Genomic DNA, 25005 nt, shown 5'->3' with positions numbered 1-25005 from the left:
CCCTAAAAAGTTCTTTAAATTCCCCTGCTTGAAGATTAATACGATCCTTGAGTGATATTTTTGCCCCACCCTGGCAAAACATGTGAAAAGTGCTTTGAAAACTGGCAGTGATTTCAATTGTTTGTTAGAAAGATGGTCCCAGGTGGATGGAACCAAAGTCCTTGATGGCTCTTAATTGCTCCTAAAATAGCACCACAGAAACCTCAGACACTAGAAGAAAATAATTTCCATTCTTGGATCCCGTCCCAAGTTGCTGGCAAACCTGTCAGTTATTCATCAGAGAGTGATGAATAAGCAGGCGCAAAAAATTATTCTCACCGGTTCTGGAAGGAAGCCATTTTTTGGTCGTCTCATTCCACACAGCTGCTTCTGCTATTGGCAAAGTCCCACCCCAAGGACACCTCACCTCCCATGCCAGTGGAATTCCTTAGCACAGGGTTAATGCATGTGGTGACCCCCCCCTTTCCCCCTCCCCGAGTTTTGCTGGACTCCCAACTCTCATTGTCTGCACACAGCATGGCTAACCATCAGGGATGCTGGGAGTTGCAATCCAATAGCATCTAGAGAGCATCATATTGGAAACCCCTACCTTAGCAGGTCCTGACTCCTCCTCATGAATTAGGACCAGCTCCTCACAAACAGCAGACTAAGTGGTCAACCTCTGCCTGGTCTGTACTGTTCTACTGCTGGTAGGTGCTCATAGATGGGCAAATGCTCAGATTTCCACATTCATATACACACTTCACACACAAATGCTTGTACATAGAAAACTAGAGGGAGCGTCACACAAAACAACCTCTCATGTACTGAACAAGTGCGTGAAGGGGCTGTGGGTCCTTACTGTCTCTCAGTACAAGAACTGATGTGCCCCAATGCGTCATCAATCACCTGTGCTGGAGATTAATGGTACAATTTCTTATTTTTCATACATTTTCTCCTCCAGGTAACAAGCTGGGAGCCCATATATCATAGAATCATAGAGTTGGAAGAGACCACAAGGGCCATCCAGTCCAACCCCCTGCCAAGCAGGAAACACCATCAAAGCATTCTTGACAGATGGCTGTCAAGCCTCTGCTTAAAGACCTCCAAAGAAGGAGACTCCACCACACTCCTTGGTAGCAAATTCCACTGCCGAACAGCTCTTACTGTCAGGAAGTTCTTCCTAATGTTTAGGTGGAATCTTCTTTCTTGTAGTTTGAATCCATTGCTCCGTGTCCACTTCTCAGGAGCAGCAGAAAACAACCTTTCTCCCTCCTCTATATGACATCCTTTTATATATTTGAACATGGCTATCATATCACCCCTTAACCTTCTCTTCTCCAGGCTAAACATGCCCAGCTCCCTAAGCCGTTCCTCATAAAGCATCGTTTCCAAGCCTTTGACCATTTTGGTTGCCTTCCTCTGGACACGTTCCAGCTTGTCAGTATCCTTCTTGAACTGTGGTGCCCAGAACTGGACACAGTATTCCAGGTGAGGTCTAACCAGAGTGTTCTGAGGAAGGCCAGACAAGAATAAGGGCTGAGCCAAAAAGTTTCAAAATTCCTACCTGGAAATCAGCCCTGCACCCTCACCAAAGACCATCACTTAAATAAAGAAGGGTTAACCCAGAGAATAAATGGAGCTTGAGGGTACAGCAATGCGCTGGCATCCCCAGGGATACAGCAAAAGGAATGGATGTAGCTGAGTGGTACAGCATCTGCTCGGTGCAGAAGGTCTTTGGTTCAAACCCTGGCATCTCCGGGTAGGACTGGTAGAGAACCCTAACTGAAACCCTGGCGAGCCACAGCAGTCAGTGTGGACAATGCATCCCACATCATTTAGCGCAGGGTCGCCCCCACTCCTTGCCTCTGCCATTATCACCAAAGGAATAGGCACATGTGCTTGCAAGTGAGTCGTGTCAAGGTTAAACTGCACCAGCAGTTCGGTGACTTAGCTGGAAGTCTCCCTGAGGACTGAGCACCAGAATTAGAGCAGAGGTGTGAATACATTAGTGGAATGGCTCTGCTTCCTGCTGATCCTGCTGGACACAAGAGCTGCTTCTGAGCAGAGGGTATGAATGGAATCAGCGGTCCTGCTGCTATGTCCTCAATGGGTGGGGTTTATGTGCAATAATGTTGTCTGTTACACCCAGCCAGCCACCCACAGTGTGTGTGTGTGTGTGTGTGTGTGTGTGTGTGTGTGTGTGTGTGTTTTAAAAAAAACCTTAAAGCGTTTATTGTCATCTCTCTGACAACGTACAAGATTTGAACACCTTCCTTTCCCCCCCCCAAAACGTGTCCAAACATGGGGATCTGCCTTGCTGAAAAAGCCTCAGGGAAAGCATGGAAAGGGGCGGGGGGAAGGAACTGCCAAGCTGTGATCAGACATTTCTGTTGGCCCAGCCAAGTCCAGACACTTCATAGCTGAACTATGTGATTTTAGCTGGATTCTAAGGGCTGCTGCCAACATGACTTTTTGAACATGTGCAGCTTAATACCCGTTTCTGAAGAGGTGTGCAAATGCTATTTAAGAAGTCTGCTTCTCTAGAAACATACAGATTCAGTAAATCTCCAGCAGCCATTTGCATGAATGTGTGTCATTTGCAATCAAACAGAGGCACATAGGAAAGCCTTAAGTGACATTTGCATGGGCCCAAAGGGGGGGGGTGTTTAAAAAGGAATATCAGGGCAGTTTCACTATGAAGTGAAATATCATCAGTGATCTTTGAAGACCAATCCACAAAAGAAACTTAAGGAAGATCAGAGGAATACAGTCAGCGAAATGCCAAGGTCCAAACCAGGGCAGGAAAGAAATCCATGCCTCAGAATTATATACTTCGTTCAATTTAAAGGTAAAGGTAAAGGGACCCCTGACCATTAGGTCCAGTTGCAAACGACTCTGGGATTGCGGCGCTCATCTCGCTTTATTGGCTGAGGGAGCCGGCGTACAGCTTCCGGGTCATGTGGCCAGCATGAATAAGCCACTTCTGGCAAAACCAGAGCAGCGCATGGAAACGCTGTTTACCTTCCCGCTGTAGCGGTACCTATTTATCTACTTGCACTTTGACGTGCTTTTGAACTGCTACGTGGGCAGGAGCAGGGACCGAACAACAGGAGCTCACCCCGTCGCAGGGATTCGAACCACCGACCTTCTGATCAGCAAGCCCTAGGCTCTGTGGTTTAACCTACAGCGCCACCCGCGTTTAGTTTAGTTTAATTTGGAGGTTTCATAAGTCGTCTGGTGCAGGTCACCACTATAGCTGTGTCTGCTGCTTGGCAAACAGATTGTCTCGTCTTTTTTGACAAAACCATGGGAGGAATTCAATTTCACACTATTATTATTGTTCTGCCAGCGCAACCATTTTTTGCTCTCCTGCCCCCATGTGCTGTTCTAGGGATTCTCCCAACCCTCTGGGGTTGATTGGGGGGGTGCATAGGCACATGGGGAGAGAAGATGAGGGAAAGCCACACTGCACTAGCCAGACTCATTGCTGATACAACTGTTTTGTTGAATCTAGGCCCACGTGTTTTTGTCTCAAAAAGTGAACCTGAAATGGGGGGGTTCTATTTCTAGAAATTGCCCAGTAAGACCCTACACAGTCCTAGGACCAAAAAAGCTCAAAGACCCACAAGGATGTGATAACATGTGCCAAAGACCAGAAGTTGAGGATAGCATTTTTAATCTTGTGCTGTAAATAATTATATCACAGAATATAAAAAGTGCTGAACCACTGTCTGAGCAGTTAATAGACCAGCCTTCTGAAATTCATTGGGAGTGAATTTTCCTGAAAGCTAGAACTCTGCACAAAAGGTGTGTCAGCTCCAGCAGTTTTCAAGAGAGTGAGATTTTTCTGAGTGTTTGGACCAGTCAATGTTATTACTTGCAGTGGTTTCCTTGCAGTAACCTGAAGCTGCTTTTATTGAAATCCTATGACGTCAAGAGGAGAAACAGCCCTGGAGTGGCACATGCCCTGCTGGCACTGCATTCATTCAGGGTCAAATTTCCTGAATCCCAGGATGGCAAAGTGTAAACACCTGAGGATTCACGCTAGGTTCGTTGCATATCTTGTGAGAATATGAAATCCATTCTGTTTCAAAAACCCACTGCATAGCAAGATGCAGGAAGCCCCAGAAAAGAAATGTGTGTATGCAGATCTGAAAGCATTCTACCCAATACAGACAGTGTATTTCTGTTTTGTTTTCCTGTGCATGTTTCCATTCTGAGCTGTGGCAAAGGAAACAAGACAAGGACAAGTGACAGCAGAGCAAAGGGGTTTTTCACTTCCAGAAGCACAAATATCATAGCACACATACATATATACACAGAAAACCATGAGCAAGTCAAACCTAACAAATAGGATGGGTTTCATTATTTTGTATTTAAATGATATACAGTGGTACCTCGCAAGACGAATGCCTCGTGGAACTAAAAACTTGCTAGACGAAAGCGTCTAGCGATTCTTTGTTGCCTCGCAAGACGAAGCTTTCTATGGCCACATCTCGCAAGACGGGGGGGTTTTTGCTGCTTGTTTGTTTGTTTGTTTTGGCCGTCTGCCGTTTGTTTCCACAAGATGAAAATTTTTGTAAGAAGGCACGACCCGTGGAACGAATTCTTTTCATCTTGCGAGGTACCACTGTAGTTCTTCTATTGCTGTAAACCATTTCAGATGGGCTTTGCATAGAAATGCAGCGTAGATATATTTTGAAATAAACAAATGCACGAACGTTAAAAAGCCAATACTTCTGACAATGGCATAACTGTACCCCTTTCCATCTCAAATAGAGGAAACATTATCACTACCACATACAATTATATCTATAGTGTTGCCTTGTACAGGATACTCCTGGAAACAAAAGGGCAAGGATAAAAAGATTACCAGTAGATAAAATGGTGGTAGAAGAGCAACGAGCAATTTAATAGCCCCTAAAACTGACACAAGCTGCCAATCACTCTGTTTAAACTTGCAAATAGCTGGAGGATATTTTCAACCCATGAGCATTATACGATGCTACAAAACGCATAGGCAGCTTGGAATGTGTGCCATCGCTTGAGCAATAGGTCAAAAGTCTGCGTCTGAAAAGAATTCAAGTTCTGGTTTTGCTTCCCCCATTTGTTTGTTGTGGGCTGCCTTCCCCCTGAAATGTAGCCTTCTCCTTAACATGGAGATGGAAGAATGCGGATACATTTCCTAGTGGTTTTTCTAGAACAATTGGTTTTAAATACTGTTCTTACGACTTTTTTCTCTATCCGTCCTCCGCTCCTACTTCCTTTTTAAGAATCATACTTTTTGTATTTTTAATGCTTGTATTTGAATTCGTTTCTGTATGTTTGTGTAATGTATTGATAAATAAGTTGAGCAGAAGGAGCAGCTGAGAGGGATGCTGTCACCAACAACCCACGTACACCAGAATCTGCCACCTGAAGTGGCTTCCTCACTCTGCTTAATGGTAGAGCCAGCCCTGATGTCTGTCCCTGATGCATAGGGGCAGCCGGAGCGTATGAATTCCATCCAAATGCTTTGTTTAGGTGGATTCTTAGGCCAGAGTGTGGTGACAAGGCAAGTCAGAAGAGAAATTGTTGAGAAGGGAAATGAGCCTCTATACTTATAGGGAAAGGGGGGTTGTTGGAATGGACGAGGACTAAGAGAAGGGATGGTTTTAGGAAAGAAAACCGATGTTTTGGCCCTGACATCCTGTTTCACAGGCCAAGAGTTGCCCTGCCCTTTCCTGACTCATCACCTTTTTTCCTTTGGAACGGGACACCAGGCAGCCAACACACCACAAAGACATGCTTGAGAATCCATGGCTCTCGCATGCATAGGAAACAATTAGCAAAAGTTGAGTCACGGAAGGCATGGCTGAAGTGTGCCAAACAGGAGTGGCTCAGGTTAGCTCTTCTCCCGGCACCGTGTCTACATCATCAAAGAGATTTCCACAGTGCAGTTCTCTAAAGTTCTCAGAAGTAAGTCAGCCCAGTTCAATGGGGCTTACTCATAGGTAAAGGTAAAGGGACCCCTGACCATTAGGTCCAGTCCTGACTGACTCTGGGGTTGCGCGCTCATCTCACATTATTGGCCGAGGGAGCCGGCGTATAGCTTCCAGGTCATGTGGCCAGCATGACTAAGCCACTTCGGCGAACCAGAGCAGCGCACGGAAATGCCATTTACCTTCCCGCCGTAACGGTACCTATTTATCTACCTGCACTTTGAGGTGCTTTCGAACTGCTAGGTTGGCAGGAGCAGGGACCAAGCAACGGGAGCTCACGCCGTCACGGGGATTTGAACCGCCGACCTTCTGATCGGCAAGCCCTAGGCTCTGTGGTTTAACCCACAGCACCACCCGCGTCCTAGGAAAGTGCATAAAGGTAAAGGGACCCCTGACCATTAGGTCCAGTCGTTACCGACTCTGGGGTTGCGCGCTCATCTCGCATTATTGGCCGAGGGAGCCGGCGTATAGCTCCCAGGTCATGTGGCCAGCATGACAAAGCCACTTCTGGTAAACCAGAGCAGCACATGGAAACGCCATTTACCTTCCCGCTGTAGCGGTTCCTATTTATCTACTTGCATTTTGATGTGCTTTCGAACTGCTAGGTTGGCAGGAGCTGGGACCAAGCTACGGGAGCTCACCCCGTCACAGGGATTCGAACCGCCGACCTTCTGATCAGCAAGCCCTAGGCTCAGTGGTTTAACCACAGCGCCACCTGGGTCCTAGGAAAGTGCATACTGTATAACATTTTAATCAAAGGCACAGGAGCACAAAAAAGCCTCAATAGCACTTTGCCCATTTCCACAGGAGCTGGAATTGCATATTATGGGTGTGTCCAAGGAGAAAATCACCAGGTATCAGGTCTAAAAGGAGAGTGGCAAAGAAAGAAAAATGGATGGGGAGAAAGAAAAGAGAAGAGAGAAGGGTTGACCTATCCACTTTGGGCCCTAGCCACTGCTGATACACAGGTCCCCCACCACTGATGATGTCCTCAACCAGGGGGGGGGGCATCCCCACTTCTGATATAACACAAAGGACTCTTGTGACAGCCCCAATGCCACTATGGTAGTGCACAAGCACATCACCAGCATCACCACAGGAGATGGCCAGAAAGTGGTACCAAAGGTGCTGAAGACACACACCCTTACCCTAGTATTTGACACCCTGGATATATAGAGATACCTGGAGATATAGATGTACATACAGTATTTTCGTTCCCAGTCTAGTCTCATAACTGTAATTGGTTATAAACTGTTTTTAATATTGTATTTTTAAATTGCTGTAACCTGCCATAGGACTTTATGGGGAAGGGCGGGTAAGAGATAATAATTATGATGATGATGATGATGATGATGATGATGATGATGCAGCTACCAGCCCAGCACAGATAAAATAAGTCAGTCATCTGGCCCTTAAAAGCTACTGACTGCTGCCTGAGCCCTCGCTTTGATTGCTTCTCCCAGCTTGACTTTCTCTGGAACTGCCTGTATCCCTCCAGGCCACGAGCTCTGACTGTTTCCTGATTAAATTCTAGCAAAACGCAACTCACCAATCCTAAATATTTGCAGTGACATATCTGTCCACGATGTTCACGTGATACTATGGTTTGTGACACGTCGTGCTCCTTTAGCAGATAATACATCCTGAATGCCTATTGGGCTTCAAGTGTTGGTAGGCTTCAGTTTCATAAGGCTCTTTTCTGATTATTATTTTTCTTTCAGATTATCTAAGAACATCAGAGTCCTACTTCATCAGATCAAAGGCCCATCTAGTTCAGCAGCCTGTACTCTCTCAGCCACACAGATGCCAAGGGGAAGCCCAAAAGTAGGACCCGAGCATGGCAGCACTCTAACCATTTGTACTCCTGAGCAACTGGCATTCAGAGGAACACCTCTTCTGATACTGGAGGTAGGACATAGTCATCATCACAGCCAATGGCCATTGGTAGACTTATCGTCCACGGATTTGTCAAAGCCTCTTTTAAAGTTGGTGATGAGAACCATTGCTTCATCTTGTGGCTGTGAATTCCATAGTTTAACTATGCACAGTGAGAAGAGAGTTCTTCCTTTTGTCTGTCCTCTTCCTGTGGGATGTAACATAAGCAGTCAAGTACAACACTTCCTGTTTGCCCAGAGTAGACACACAGGGGATCTTACTCCAGCCAGGAGGACTTCCTGTCACACCTGTCTGGAGCATCCTCCCCCCTGTATGTGACCAGGTAGATGGGTGTGACCCTGTGAGGCCCTGTAAAAGGGCCAGTCACGCAGCCATCTTCCTCTTTGACTCTCTTCTGATATTGATGTTATTTTGCTGTCTGCTGGCTCTCAGCCAGCAGCACATGGGCTCATTCCCATATGGGATTAACTCAAACCCTTTTCTGTAACTACAAGCTAATGCCTGCCTTCAGGGAACCTACTGTGAACTGAATGTAAGTACTGTAAACTTTTTATCATTACTTTTAAAAGAAGACTTTTGTGTCTTTATTCTTTTTAAGAGGGAACAAAGGGAATTTACCAGGAACTAACCCAATGTGGACAAGCCAGATTAGATTGTTTAAGTAAAGAGATTCAACTGAATCTACCAACTAGCTTCCTGCTATACACTGGGGAATGTACTCTGCTACTGACTCACTAGCGTGAGGAAGGATAATATTTAATCAATATATCCTCTCCTGCTACCCACAACATTCCCACACTTCCAGCATTCAGCATCATGGGGGACCTTAGGTTATTCCAAGAAACCATTGGTTCATCTACCTCAGTACTATTTATGCTTACTGGTAATGGTTCTCCAGGATTTCAAACAAAGGTCCTGCCCAGCCTTTTTTGAAAATGTCAGGGATTGAACTGGGGGCCTTTTGCATGCCAAGCAGGTGCTCTCCTGCTCAGCTAAGGACCTACCCTCCCATATTACAAGAGAGAGAGAGAGAGCGCAAAACCTCCAATATCCTTGGATAGGCCTGCCTCTCACTGTGTGTTCTAGCAACAGAGGTGGTTCTGATCTTGTTGGCAGCCTGCCGAATTATCTTCTGGGGGGGGGCAGCATAGCTACCTATCAACAGTAGCTGTCAAAGAAATCAAGATGGAGGAAACATTGGCTAGATAACCCAGACCCAAAGTTTCCCTCAAATCACTAGGAAAAACAGACTAGGTAATTCTGCACCATGTTTATTTAGCCACACCTGCAATTTTGTTTTCATCGGTGCTCAAATGGAAACATCCCTGAACGAGGTGAGAAAGAGGCACTCCACCAACAGCCTTGGGGGAATGTTCCTTGAACTGAAATATAATAAGATTGAGTTCACCTTCCTAGGTATATATCCTACATTCACCTTTACATTTCCAACAATGTTTAATGTTTGATTGACAGAACGCCACTGGCTCTTGTTACCAATAAATGAACAGAGCTCAAGAAGCACCACAGTGAATACTAAAAAATAATCTAAGGTAGCATACACAAAGCTTAGCAAATTAACCGTATTCCTGAAGTGCCCTCCCTTCCTGTGCCCTTTCTTAGTTGGCATACCTCCAAGTATCTGACATTGCCAAAACAGAGTGAATGAAACAAATTGCAGAGAAGACAGCTCATGTTGTGTGGTGGTTCAGAAACTGAGCTGTGAATCAGGACATCTTAGGTTCATATCTCACAACTCCATGAGCTCACTAGGTAGCACTGGGAAATCCACTTTCTCAGCCTGAGTCTCCCATCTGCTAAGTGGAGGTTAATGATAATACCAACTTACCTTACAGGTAAGGATCGCATCCGGATAATAGATGCAAAAAAAGAGCTTTGAACACCAAGAAAACTTTGAAAGCACCATAAAAAGGTTAAGTATTATTCTCCCTTTAACAATAGCATTTGGGAGGGGGGAATCTTGAGAACCAAGACTTATATTTTATATGATACTGAAATTTATTCTACCCCTGTATCAGTTTTAAGTTTCAGATTTTGCTTTGTCTTTAAATCATGTTGTTCTACCCCCAGCTTGGTCTAACTTCAAATAATTTTTTTAACCAAGTCAATGCATCAGCCAGAGAGATCAGAGAATGCATTCAGTTAAAAAAGAAAACCCCTACTGACTCGAATGTGCTTGGGAGCCCGGCCACATAACCGGCATTAGAGAGCCAATGCAAGCTCCCAATAAAATTTATTGCTTTGGCATTGGCTTGAGTGGCTTCTTGGCTGCTCAGCGTTTGGCTGAAACACTCAGGCTGCAACCCTACACCATGTGCAAGGGAAGCAGGCACAGAAATGCCTTTCATAAGAAGCCAAGGTAGCCTCCCCTTCCGTACCTGGGCATTCATGTCAGCCAATGCCATGTTGAGTGTGCTGGATGTCAGAAGGCCCATCCGTCTAAACCAGGGATGGGGGAACTTTGGTCCTTCAAATGTTGCTGCACTGCAACTCCCATCATCCCTGGCCTTTAGACATGCTTGCTGCGGCAGATGGGAGTTGTAGTTCAGCAGCTCCTGCAGTGCCAAATATTCTAAATGGAGGTCCCTTCATGCCTTCACCTTGGAACCTGTTCTTGTTCTGCTCCTGCTTTTTATGGGGAAGCAGCTGTGTACTAGGGAGCAATGGGTGGAGTTGGATATTGGAAACAAGATGCAGAGGGGGCTCCATTTAAAAAGTTTGGCCTGCAGGGTATTTGACACAACAGCAGAGCGCCAAGCATGGAGATTGCCTGGGGATGGGGATGGGGAGGAGATGGCCGCAGTGGCTTAGGAGAGCCCACTGTGACTCTCGCTCCTTTCACAGGGTTGCGGGGTGAAGCAGGGGCGTAGGAAGGGAGGGGCGATAGGGGCGTTCCGCCCCAGGCAGCACGATCCCGAGGGCACCATGGCAGCTGCCCGCCATGCCCCCAAAATGCGTGCCACGCCCCCAGAACACACATCACGCCCCTCCAGACGGCGCGCCATGCCCCCAGAATGTGCGCCAGCCCCGCCCCCGGTGCCGGAGCCTGAAGCTCCGCCAGTGGGGTGAAGAAATGCAGTCATTGTCTGCTTGCTTCCTCCTATCTATCCATGCAATTCTCCATTCGGTTTGATACAGCATAAATAGATTATACTTCCACTTGTTACAATCCCAATCAGCTCCAATCCAAAACTTAAAAGTAAGATTAGAACTACAATACACTGTGAACCAGGGGGGCCAACTTGGATAGAATATTGCGGGAGGAAAACCCTGTCCCACATAATTGATCACAAGACACAGCATGCGCACACCATTTGAATGGCAATGCCCATCAACTGGGGGGTGGCAGCCCCCTCATATATTTTATTGCAGGGGCTGAAGGGACCTCAGACCCTAGGAGTTGGCTCCTATGCTGTGAACCCTTGACAAGATTTATTGTTATTCACTTCTATTTGTTTTTTTTAAATAATATTTTTATTGACCTTTTACAAAAACAAAAACATTTCGTTCACTTCTATTTGTTTATACTGTACTCTACACTTCAACCCTCTGTGCTCTGGTAATTTCCAGACTGGATTATTGCCATGTGCTCAACATGGGGCTGCCCTTGAACTCAGAAACAATTAACAATAGTACAGTGATTTCCCTTCTGTCTCAGTCACAGCAGTCACTAAGGAGAAATTATCGTAACACTCTAGATTGAAGTATACCCTGTGGACATGAGCTTAATCTCCAAAGTAAAAGATTTTCTAAGTCTGTTTCAATATCTGTACCTGCATTTGTCCTGGAAGACAGCACTTTGTGCTTGGTAATTGTTTTTAAAATTATCAATGAAGTTTGGAAGAAGAAGAAAAATGCAATGGTCACGTTACTGGCTGGGATTCCATTCAGAACCCACACAACCCTTGTTGTAGAACAACTGCACTGGTTGTTGGTTTGTTTCCTGGTCCAATCCAGGATGCTCACACTAACTTTTAAGGCCTTAATGACCTGGCTCCAAATACTTCCAAGGCAGTTTCATTCCCTGCAAACCTTATTGGATGTTAACATCAGCAGATATGGTCTTCTTGATAGTTCTACCACCCTCAGAAAAACTCAAGGAGTGGTGGCCCAGGAGAGGGATCTCTCTGTGGAAGCTCCTAGGTCAGTGATGGCGAACCTATGACACGCGTGTCAGCACTGACACGCATAGCCATTTTTGGTGACACGCGGCCGCATGAGACCTCACTTCCGGCCGGCGGCGGAATGTCGCAGGTGACGCATCTCTGGGGGCCTTGTGGACTTCCGGCAAGGCAAGATGGCGGTCGGCACGGAGCTGCGGAGCTCCTGAAAGTGACCAGCGCTGCAGGAGCTGCTGGACGGGCTCCTGAGCCACCAAAACTGCCACCTCCACCGCCCGGACACTGGGGGCCACCAGTGCAGCAACCAGGGAGCTGCCGGACCCTACCCCCACCCCGTGAACCTGACGGACAGTCTTGAGGCACTCCGGAGGCAGAAAAAAGAAGCCCCTGCACAGGCCCAACCCGAGCCCACCTCCCCAGCGGCAGACCCATTGGAGGACGGCCTGAGCCCAGAGTCCCACTGGGAAAGACCTCTGGGTTTTGCCTTATTTTTCCCCCTTTTAAATATTTTTTTTAATTGTTTTTTTTAAAAAAAAAACTAATAATTTTTCCCTCCCCTTTTTCTTTTTTTTAAGGGGAAACAATTATACATTTTTGTTATTTAAACTATAAATATCACGAAATTATATGTGTTTTTTTCCTCGAAGTGACACACCACTCGAGTTATGCTCGGTTTTTTGGCGAATTTTGACACACCAGGCTCAAAAGGTTGCCCATCCCTGTTCTAGGTTGTGGAGTTCCCTCCTTACAAAAATACCGTGTTTCTCATATTATAAGACACGTCTTATATTTATTTTTTCCTCAAAAAAAAACACTATGGCTTATTTTCAAGGGATGTCTTATTTTTTTCCTCCTCCTCCTGCCGCGGCCGGCATTGCTGCTGCGCCTATCACTATGTCTTATTTTCAGGGTATGGCTTATATTCCTTGAATGCTTAAAAATCCTGCTATGGCTTATTTTATGGGTATGTCTTAAAATATGAGAAACAGGGTATATCTGGCACCTTTTTGTCTGTGTTGAAGATACACCTCTTTACCCTGGCTTTTGACACTTAAGTTATATGTTTTTGAGACCTACCCTGTTCTTGTGATTTGTTTAAACTGTTTTGAATCTTGTATTTTAAATTGTTGGGACCTATCCAGCAACCTTAATGTAAAGACTGTAATAAACCAAAGTAAAGTAATGATAATAAAAATACAAAATAATTAATAATAGGGTTTCCTGGGGGGCTAATGTAGTGAGTAAATGTGATGTGATAAAAATTAAAGATATCAATAAGATATCACTGACTCTCTCAAAGAGTGCAAAACTGAAGGCACCAAAATATAAAAAGTTTGAAATATGTTTTGTCTTTGACAGAGCTGACAAGGAAAGGATTCTTAAGTTTAGTGGTTATCCCAACAAACTGTCTTTCTGTGAGAGGGCTGTGGATAACAACCAAATTAGTACTCATGATTCTAGACTTGTAGCAGTAATGTAGCTGTGCCACTCACTGCTAATGCCAACTGCAAATCAGTACCTAAACAGATAATTGTTTTTAGGGAATCTCAAAGCAGTTGATCCAGCAAAAATGTTGACTTTACTGCTTCATTAGTCTCTTACCTCGAAATTTCTTGGGTGGGTTATCCAAATCACCAGCTGTCGGCTCCACCACACACCGGTCATCCACCAGCCTGAAAAATGAGCAAGAGAACATTCAGTTATGGTATTTGACTTTGAACTCAGTGGTTTCAATGGTCTGAAAAGTTATCTGTTCTACTGTCTCCCTGCTCTGCCAGCTCCCTCAGCCTGAAGCAAGATGAGTGCCGCACCCTATATTCAAGTTTGACTGAACTTAACCATCCAGGGGTCCTTTACCTTTGTACCTTTATCACAGAAAACAGGAGACACAGGGTGACGTCCTGCTTTGTGTTTGCCAAAGCTGCAAAAATAATTAAAAGCAATAACACAGATTCCTAGACCTAGTCTTAAATTTTGGGAATACAGCATCACTATTTTATGGTACACCAGCAGCACCTTGGGGCGGGGTATCCAAACAATCAGGCATCTGGTTTGTTTGTTTTCGTTTGCACACACACACACACACACACACACACACACACACACGAGACCAAATATGCTTTGAAAAATAAATTTGAAATTCCCTTTTAAAAAAATGAATAAAAATAAATCTTGAACATCCTGTAGCAGTGCAGCGAAACTTGAAAATTAACATTTGCCAATATGTTCTAAAACAGACAGCTAATGCAAAAGCTTCAAAATGCATTATGTGTTAAAATTGCAGAATAATTAAAGTCTTGTGACTTTAATGAAAACAATTCATGATTTTGAACATCTGGGGTTACTCATACCAGACTGAGTTACTCAAAATACATAATTTGGTACATCTTTCTGACAGCCCATATATTTGAGAACAATCACTTTCATTCTAAGTATCAACTAACTTCTCTATTAAGAATAATCATTTCCAAAATAACCTAAGAATTACAATTCCTTTTTGTTTCATTTTGGAAATAACGCAACATCAGCAGTGATAACCTTTCATGTTTTTGAACGCTTTCCACTATGATCTTAAATGTTGAAGAATCTTTTTGTCTCTCTGTATACTCTTCCTCCACATTGGAGACTTTCTCCACATTGGCTAATATAAGACCACAGTGAGTGCTTGGATATGAAACATGAGAGGAAGCCTTAGACCAGGACAGAAAGACCAGGTCTCTCTTCTCCCTGCTACCCAAGATCCATTTAGCTGGAGATACCAGGGGTTAAACCTGGGACCTTGATAATTCATTCAGCCTGCTTAGGCAACAGTACCTAATACATAAACATTCTGTGCAATTAAAAAGTTATTTCCTATTTGTCAACAGAAACCCTCTGCACTATGATAATGAGGAAGGTGGTTTGGTAACTTGCCACCATCCCTCTCAGTATATAAAATAACATAACTCCTCCGTGTATTTTGGCATGTATGCTTCCAGTTGCAACATAGCGCAGAACACTGTCATCATAAATCAATAGAGGCCAGTAGTATAACACAGATGCTGGAGGTGTACCTCCTCAAACCTAGGGTCCCCCCCCCCCATTTCAGGAGCCACAATAGCTCTGATGCATCTTGCCCTTTGTTGACGTTTATTTCTATCTTGACTATGGCTGCAAGCTTTAAATGATGTAACTGAATGTTTAATCATTCAAATGTGTCACTGTTTAAACACTGGAGCCAAGAAGGAAGGGCACATTGATATGGAGACCATATAAGCAGGCGCAGCATTGAGTGTGTTACAGTAATCCAGCCTTGAGATTATTACCAGCTCATGGATCACTGCAGGCAAATTATCCTGATCCAGGAACCGTTGCAGCTGCTGCACCAGCCCAAGCTGGGGAAAGGCCCTCATAACTTCTGAGGCCACTTAGTCTCCAGCTACAGTGACTGGACAGCTCCATGTAGTGCCCAGGCTGGAAAATCCATATGAACAGAGTCCACATGTTCCAGCAGCAGTCAACCTCAAACCAAGAAGCTCCAGGTCTGGCTAGCTCCCTCTGCCTTCTATGAGAATGGAGACCACCTTGGTTGAGCAGTCATAAGCTTCAACAGAGTGGAAGGGCCTGTGGTTCCACTCGGACAGGGGTGGGAAACCCTTGTGGCCCCCTGGATGTTGCTGAACTGCAATTCCCATCAGCCACAGCAAGAATGGTCAATGATGATGAGAGCTGTAGTTCAGCAACCTGGAGGACCAAAAGTTCTCCATCCTTGCATGAGGGTTTCTGAGCTACAGTCCTCAGAGGCAAGGGAGGCAGGTCCATTAGGGCAAAGGGGACACTGGCTGACCAACCTCAGTCTGCCTCAGCCAAACCCCCACCAGCTTGCCTTCTTATTGACAAAACTCAGGGATCATTCTGTGTGTCATTGGCTCGGCTTCCCCGACTTGCCACCCTACCAACTCCAACCAGCCGCCACACCTTGGGCCAGAGAGATGCAGGTTAGTCGTGCCATGTAAGCCAGAGCCAGAGCAGCAGACACAACAGTGTACAAGTAGAAAACATAACCAGGGTGTAGGTGGTAAGCTTATTTTAGGACCCCCAGATTACTAATACTGTAAAGCACATTTCCCAGTTGAATGAATAAGACTGTGCCACAGGTGTCTATTTTGCATTGTTTTTAAACTCGACTTCTGTTAATTGTGTACTGTTCTTTAGCTTTTATTTTTAGATTTTGTACACCACCTCGGGGCAGATGTGGAAGGAACAACAATAATCCCCCCCATTGCCTTCACAGAAACAATACAGTGCCATGTCACAGGCTGTCAATACATTCTGCTGGGGAGAATGTTGCAAAAGAAGGCTGGGGGATTCCAGCAGGATCTGAGATCAGCTGCATGTTGAACAACCTGTTGCTTGTATGTCAGGGGACCCTGTTGCTCCAGAGAATCAGGCTCTGCCTGCTAGAGCACTTCATTCCATCTGTCTCCTTTCCAGCTCTTCCTATGGTAGTGAAACAAACAGCTAGCTGCTCCTGGCACTTAGGGAAGCACATTAACCAGGCAGCCAAAATTTCAGACATACACCAGCTTTTACTCAATGCCAAGGTGTCCTCAGCAGGAAGGGTCAGGATGAAGGTTGGGTCCCACAGCGGTAATCCTTTCTATTTGTGACTGGAGATGGTCTTCAACAAGCGATTCTAATATGACTGATCAGGATCCATTACTAGGTTATGGTAGATCCCGAGGCTACTGGCACTGCCAGTACTAGCTCAACACTTTTGGGTGTGCCAGCTATCCATTAAAAATGTAACTTGGGTCACCAGATTCATGTTGACATTAGCGTTCCGTGAAACACTTATCCAAATTTAAGGGTTCTTTTCTTCCATTTCAAAAAGCATTTCTTTTTGTTTGCTGAACTATTATCTAACAGTGGACACTTAAGCAGTGAACCTTGGTGAATAAGGAGCAGAAGAATCCAGAGAAGGGTTTTCACTACTGACACTGTGACCCCCCAACTACATGTAATGCTCATTCACAAACATCTCTCCTCCCCAACTTTCTTTTTTTAAACATAAGCAGACAAAATGACTACAAAAGGAGAGGGTGATTCACTTAACCTTTTCACCTCTGGCTGTTTCACTACTCAAAAGCCTTTCCTGCCATCACTACCACCACCCAACTGCACAAGTGAAAATGTATGGGGATTTTCACAAGTGACACTGAGAAGTGCTTATAATCTTGTGGAGGGGAATGTCTGCTAATGCAGGAAAGAAAAGGGCAGGCAGCAACTTGTGAAAACACCCTAAAAGGTATGGGCGTAAACATCCCTAGTTAGATAGCATAAGCTGTATCTCAAGTTGTACTCAGAGTAAAATGAACAGACCTAAGTTAGTCATGTCCTGAAATTCTAATGGGTTTACTCTGAATAGGACTAACATGATTGGATATAACTCCATGTCCCAAACAAAGGCAAAGTGATTTTATGGAGTGGTGGGGAACTCTCTTATTAAAGAAGTTAGGAAACTAGGTTCTGCAGATTCCAGCCAAAAAAACCCTACGTCAATTAAGAGCTTTCAGAAATATGAAGTTCATCTGCCACCTGAAAGCAGGAAGAAAGCAAACCATGGGAATATACATCAACTTGGGAAAAGGCCAAAGCTCAGTGGCAGAGCATTTGCCTTGCTTACAGAAGGTACCAGGCTCAATTCCCAGCATCTCCAGGTTGAAATGTCCCCTCCTTGAAGCCCTGAAAGGCTCCTCCCAGTCAGTGTAGACCATATTGAAGTAGATGGACCAATGGCCTGACTCTATAGAAGGCAGCTTCCTATGTTCCTTGGGCAGGGATTACCGGAGCCAAGCTACCAGCATCCAGAAAGCTATAGCTCAGTGGCAAAGCATCTCCTTTACATGCAGAAAGTCACTGGTTCAGCTGTCAACATGTGGGGATGTCCCCAGTCTGAAATCCTGGAGAAGTGCTACCAGCCAACGTAGACAATAGTGAGCGAGATGGACCAAAGATCTGACTCGAAAGGCTCAAGAATAGATCTTGTAGGCAGCAACAGTACTTCAAGTGCCTTTTCTGACAGTCTCAATATAATCTAGGGCAAGATGCATTGCACTTTAAAGGTTAAAAAACAAAACAGTACAGTAATACTGTTTTGAACACAAAACAAAGAAGTAACCAGTGTTCTGTAGATCTTCTAGGAGTGGTGTTATATGGTCCTGGCAGTTGCACAATTGAATATTTTTGCTGTTGAACTTTGCACCAGCTGAAGTTTCTAAACTGTCTTCAAAGGCAACCGTGCATCTATCACCTTGAGTTCCCAAAAAGAAAGGAGGGACATATGTATAATTGGCTGACTAACTGAAAATCTGCTCACCTCTCTGACATGCAAAGGGCCAGCCAGTCTTTTATCCCAAGGGCTTTGAGAACAACGAAGAACTGGGAAATAGATGCAAGCACTTAAGCAGCAAGAGGCCTCTTGAGTACTTTGGAACAAACCCAGAAACCAAACATTGTTTGCCTAATGTCTCTCAGTTCAGTGTTTTCAAGCTACTTCAAATTATGAAGATTGTACAAGAAGCCTTTTCCATCCCCTGAACTGTTCTCACAATCTGAGAAGAGCACTCTCTTCTGTTGCTCTGCCAACTGGAATTCGTATTTAGATTCTCTAAATCACTTGGATCCCCAAGACCTGGATGTAGCAAGAAAATTAGGCAATCATCCTGCAAATCAGAGGTGTAAGGAAGCAAAGAATCATAGAATTGTAGAGTTGGAAGGGACCACAAGGGCCATCTAGTCCAATGCCCTGCAATGCAGGAATCTTTTTGCCCAATGTGGGGCTCAAGCCCACAACCTTGACAAGAAGCACTTCACGCTCTTCTGACTGAGCTACAGATATGATGTAGCAAAAGGTGACATATTCTCATTTCTGGCACCTAGTTTAATCCCTGTGAAGCTAACATAGCAGCTTTGATCTCTCAAGGTTGCTGAAATCAGAATGTGCTCCAGAGTCATTACCAGGCACTTAACTGATGTGCCCTTGGTCTTCTCATGATGAGACAAATTTCCATTCTGCTGAGACAGTGAGCAAGCAATATTATACAGCAGGCACTGGTTATCTTAAGACCTAAAAGTTGTTTTCAAGCATTCCATAAAAACTTTTTGGTGCATAGACTACCACTTGCATTAGAGGCGATATGTTTAAAACCATCAGAATTAAAGCACTGATTTGCATGAGATTATAAATGTCAGAACAGTTGATGCTGGTTACCAAGAGGGAGAGGGGCAAGGCGGCAGCGAGGTTGGTGTGATGCAGGTGCAGCCAATCTGATGATGCTCGCAATGCTCCTACAGTACACCAACCTCCTGCGCTGCCTCACCTGTCTGTGGTCTTGCTAACCACAGTGAGCCTCACATTGGGAAACCAGGTAAGCAACACTTCCTCCATCAACCACTCTTGGAGGGAGCAGTTTGTTGTTTGGACTCTGCTTCAAGGCATCAAAATGGTTTGGGACCACACTGCTGAAAGGAGCATTTCATGGGACACGTTTGCATGGTTTGATTTAGGTGCCTAACGGGTAAAACCCGTGATTTTTTTATTTTTATTTTAGATTTTTTTAAAAAACCTTTATTGATATATACCATTTAAAAACATTAAAGGAAAACAATAACCATACATTAAAACAATTCAAACAAAACAATATTATATGAAATCACAACTTCAAAACCATTTCAGCTCACTCGTCAATAAAGAATAAAAAAGAGATAAAGAAGAGATAAAGAAAAGAATATGAAAATTGAAAGAATAAAGAACAGGAAAGAGCAGAAAAAGAGAGAAGAAAAGGATGAAGAAAACATCTAAGGTAAGTCACAACTTCCACCGCTTCTCCATACAGTTATTTTTTGCATGTACATTTCTGTCTTTTCATAAATGTAGTTTATAAAACAGTTCGACAGTATACTGTATAACCAAATCCATTCCAATTCCCGTTTCCAACAAGGTCATTCTAAACACAATCCATGATTCATTGTGAGAAAGCAAAACTTGTTGTACGAATAAGACAGGTTGGGCCACTGCAAAATAAAAACAGTTGCAAAAGGGCAGGTGTTATGTTTATTTGAGCACTCGGCAGCTTTGTCACTAATTGCCACACAGTAACCCTATGAAAGTACAGTATCGAGTAGAAAGTGAGGGGGAGGGACAGATAGAATTACAGGAAGAAAACTCAAAAAGTAAAGTTAGCTGCATTGTTCCATAAGGGGGAGGGGGATCCCAAAATCCATATTAGGACCACATCTTTATTAGTTCAAACATAATAAAGCAGGACCCCTTCATGAGCATATAAAGTTGTCATCAACTCCAGCCCAAATTCTTAGGAAAGTAAATGAAATAATGTCTGGAAATATAAATAACCAACATCTATTAATCATAATTAAAATGGCAGCCTTGGGGAGCAGCAGGAGGTCCTGATGAAGGCAGGGAAGGAACTGCAGTTCTGAAACCCAGCTCCAAAGCCTTCTGAAAAGCTCCCTGACCCTGGACTATATGGTAAACAGAGCAATCAAAGGTGTGGAGGATAAGGAGGACTGGAATAATACAGAGACCCTTCTTCTGATTCTACCAAGGAGTGGGGTGCTGACCCACAAATAGGGCCACTTCTCTGTCATAACATCCTAGCTGTGGAACTCCCTCCCTTTCAAAAGAGACTCAGGGTGGTCTCTGAGCATTTCTCAACACCTATTAAAAACATATTTATTCTCCCGGGCTTTTGGTAGGGGCTAATGAGAGATGAGTCTGATCAAACTGTGGGAGGCAGTGCAAGACAGGAGTGCCTGGTGTGGGGGTCACAAAGAGTCGGACACGACTAAATGACTAAACAACAACAACAATGAGAGATGGATGTGCCTGCTGTTGTAATGCAGCCGGAGAAGATCTGATATATTTGCTGCTGCGCTTTGTTGGGACAAGTTGCTGTTGGCTGCTGATTTACAATTGTGCTTTACACAGCAAATGGCTTGTTTTAATTTTGCTGCAGATTTTAAACCGCTTCAATCCGCTCTGGGATCACAAAAGTGATGAAGGGCAGGATGTACACCTAAAGAATAAGGAAAAGAACAAAAATATACTTTTGTAGGAAGAGAGTAACGGGGTGTGTTCCGCAGCCTGGCTTTGAAAACGTCTGACTTGTGAATGAGGGCAATGGGGAGATTATGAAACTCTGTCTACAATGTGAAGAGAAGGATTAAGTTCCTAAGATTCAATCAGGGAAGAGATTGCTATCCCAGGATCCACTTTTGGAATGAGAAAATAGAGGCAAGAGATGGATTAGAAAGGAGGAAATATGTAGTAGAAAAGAGACACAGAGAAGCAGACCAACTAGAACAGGCATCCCCAAACTTTGGCCCTCCAGATGTTTTGGACTACAATCCCCATCTCCCCCGACCACTGGTCCTGTTAGCTAGGGATCATGGGAGTTGCAGGCCAAAACATCTGGAGGGCCGCAGTTTGGGGATGCCTGAACTAGAACAACAATAGTCTTCCCCATGTATTCCTATCAGTCACATGCTTCACCCCAAAACTATTTGTTATTTCTATTTATCAGGCTTCCGTCCAATCAGTTTTTGCTGACGTGCACAACTTCCTTGCTGTCAGTTCAAATTTCCATTCGCTCTTCCTGGTACCTTCCACATTGTTCCACCACCTCTTCCCACCCGGGTTACACTGCTTATCACATTCCTTCACAGCCATATAACACAACAAAAAGGTAGCAGCTGCTCTGGAAACACAGCCTGGGTTTATATGACACCGGAACTCCATACCAGTAGCCTGTGCTGCTTCTGTTCATATATCAAGAACCAAAACCTGCTTCTGAGATTCCGCACTGCAGCTATATATCATGCCTTTAAGTTAGGGTTGCCACATGGCCAGTTGTTAACCCACCCAGCCATAAGTTTAACATCCGGGTTCTATTTGCATATTTATTCATTGATTTGTGGTTTGTTTGATTCTTATTTATTAAAAGGCAGTATCTCCAATCTTATCTGTTTTAAGAGCTAGGATGGCATAAACGCTCTATGAAAATGAAACCAAATGGTCTACATGGGGCGTGGTCCCAATCTTATCAGCTATTCCCCAGGTTTCTAATGCACAAACATTTCCTTCAACCTTTTCTTTCTGCTGCCCGTCTGTAGCAGGGGAAGGAAGAGGAAATAATTACCGGTAGATATGGGGCAGGGAAGGATAAATGCATATATGTGCTGTGCTTGCTTTTAACCTGCATCAAAACTCCAACTGTGTACACATTAACACTTACTCTGGCTCTAGTGTTGGATGGATTGAATTTATGACTGATTGATTGATTGAATTTATATACCGCCCCATACCCAGAGGTCTCAGGGCAATTCACAGAAAAGATCACAATATATAAATCAAAAATAAAAGCAATAACCCAATAATACCCCTCCAAAAAGAGCCACATTTTAAAAGGGTATGGGATCTTGATCAGATCAACCAAAGGCCTGTTTAAAAAGGAACGTTTTTGCCGGGTGCATAAAGGTGTATAATGAGGGCGCCAGATGAAATTCCCTGGGGAGTGCATTCCACAGAAGGGGAGCCACTGCAGAGAAGGCTCGATCTCGTGTTGCCACCCTCTGGACCTCTCGAGGAGACACACGAAGGGGGGCCTCAGATTAGGAGATGATCTCAGGGTCTGGGTAGGTTCATATGGAAAGAGGTGGTCCTTGAGGTATTGCGGTCCTGGGCCATTTAAGGCTTTATAGGTCAAAACCAGCACTTTGAATTGGGCCTGGAAACTAATCAGTAGCCAGTGCAGTTGGACCAGGATTGGTGCAATATGCTCAAACCATCTTTCTCCAGTGAGCAACCTGGCTGCTAAATTCTGCACCAGCTGAAGTTTCCAAACCGTCTTCAAAGGCAGCCCTACGTATAACACATTGCAGTAATCAATGCAGAGTTTGAAGCCCCAAGTACACAAGACTAGATGACCCGTTGGTTCCCTTCCAAGTCTATAGTCCTATGATTCTGACTTCAGCCACAATCCATAAGCGTCCTGTTGGTTCTTGAGAAATACAGTCATACCTCGGTTTAAGTACGCCTCGGTTTGAGTACTTTCAGTTCAAGTACTCCGCGGACCCATCTGGAACGGATTAATCCACTTTCCATTACTTTCAGTGGGAAAGTTCGCTTCAGGATAAGTAGGAACAGGGGCATAGGAAGATAGGGGGGTCGGAGCGGTGCACCCCGAGCACCGAGCGACCCGATCCCAGGGGCGCCATTGCCGCTGCCTGCCCCGCCCCCAAAACGCGTGCCACGTCACGGCGCACGGTGCACCCCACCCCAAAACGCATGGGTGCCCCACCCCCAGAACACGCACCACGTCACTGGGGGCAGCACGCCTGCTCTCTGCCCCCGGTGACGGAGCATGAAGCTCCACCGCTGAGTACGGACTTCCAGAACCAATTACACTCATACTTTGGGTTAAGTACACTTCAGGTTGAGTACTTCGCGGAACCGTCTGGAACGGATTAATCCACTTTCCATTACTTTCACTGGGAAAGTTCGCTTCAGGTTAAGTACAGACTTCCGGAACCAATTGTGTACTTAAACCGAGGTACCACTGCACTCCTGCTTGATGCTCTTTCTCTCACGCCAGTTTCCATCGGATTAGAAAACAGAAGCCACAGTTAAACCAAGGTGAGTACATTTCACAGATCATAGCGTATGCACCTATGACAGCTTCCATGAATTGGAGTTTGGTGCAGGGGAAACAAATCAGGTAACAGAGATTGGGTGAAGACACCTCCACTCCTTCTCTGCCATGAACAGCAACATTAAAAAGCGCCTTGAAACATAGCAGCCAGGAGTGGACTTTGCTAATGGACTTTGCTGCATTTCAAGCTGTTAACGTGTGCTGAGCCTTAAAGCCCTGCTTGTCCTGAATCCATCACATACTTCTCCTGTGGCACAGTGGGTTAGTGTGTCCAGCTGTTAACCAGAAGGTTGGTGGTTTGAGTCCATCCAGAGATACTGTGGGCAAACTTCCTGCACTGCAAGGGGTTGGACTAGATGACCCTCAGGGACCCTTCCAACTCTATGATTCTACGATTCTTCATATTTGGGCATAAATCCTATTGATTTCATTGAGGGGTGGGTGAATGTTGGGAGTTGCCTCCACCAAACAGAAAATCTTAATTGCCCTTCAGAAGTGCACTGTTAACTCAATAGCACAGTGAGTGACCATGAATACTAGCACACAGAGGCTGGACACATCAAAGAAGCATTTCAGTTAAATACATTGTAAATTTAAACAGGGAAAACAGGTAGAGAAAAACGGGACTCCACTGCGCCGTCTGGTGTCAAAATGTTATATCACATGTACAATGCATATAAATCACTTTTTCTTTCCCAATTTATCTGACTCCTCTAGACTAGTGAGGGAGAGAAAGAGTAAAAAATGAAGTTTGCATTCTGGAAGCCTGGAAACTTCTGAATTTCCACCCTCTCCCAAATCCCAGTCTGACTCAAAAGCAACAAAACTCTTTGCTCGTCATTTCTTAGATCTACCGATTGTCATCAATTCAAGATACTGTGATAATGCATGCAAAAGACTCTAAAGACTTCAAAGTGCTGTAGAATAATTGCCATGTCTTATTATCTCACTTATACCATTGCCCACCTCCTAAGAGTATGCACAATTATTTAGGAATTGGGGGCAAGTGCCAGACACTTCCCCTCTCTGGAAAAGGGCAAACACGGTCGGTTTTATTTTCTTATTTTATAATAATGACAGAAGAGAACAATCTTCAATGATACAAGCGTACGAAACAAAGACATATCTGATGCCAGGGATATTAGTCATCAATATTCACTTTGCGAAGACAAAAACAGTGATGACTAAGGTGTGCCTGACGCATTGCTTATAGTCTATTTCCTCTCCTGGTATTTAATTCCCCAGAGAGCCACTTCATTATAATGCTTTCCACACCATGGTCATCCACATGGGGAA

General features: G+C 44.6%; 1 protein-coding gene across 1 annotated transcript in view; it reads right to left on the bottom strand.

The window, feature by feature from the left end:
* Positions 1-25005, bottom strand: part of ITPR3 (inositol 1,4,5-trisphosphate receptor type 3) — a 116814-nt gene that overhangs the window by 75932 nt on the left and 15877 nt on the right. Inside the window, exon 2 of the mRNA XM_035124051.2 lies at positions 13601-13671. Coding sequence (XP_034979942.2) covers positions 13601-13671 — 71 coding nt within the window. The remainder of the gene's footprint in view (positions 1-13600; positions 13672-25005) is intronic.

The sequence above is a fragment of the Zootoca vivipara genome, chromosome 7 (genome assembly GCF_963506605.1).
Source record: "Zootoca vivipara chromosome 7, rZooViv1.1, whole genome shotgun sequence".
Taxonomy (NCBI): domain Eukaryota; kingdom Metazoa; phylum Chordata; class Lepidosauria; order Squamata; family Lacertidae; genus Zootoca; species Zootoca vivipara.
Note: the sequence above shows the minus strand (reverse complement) of the source record. Positions and strands in the feature narration are given on the sequence as shown.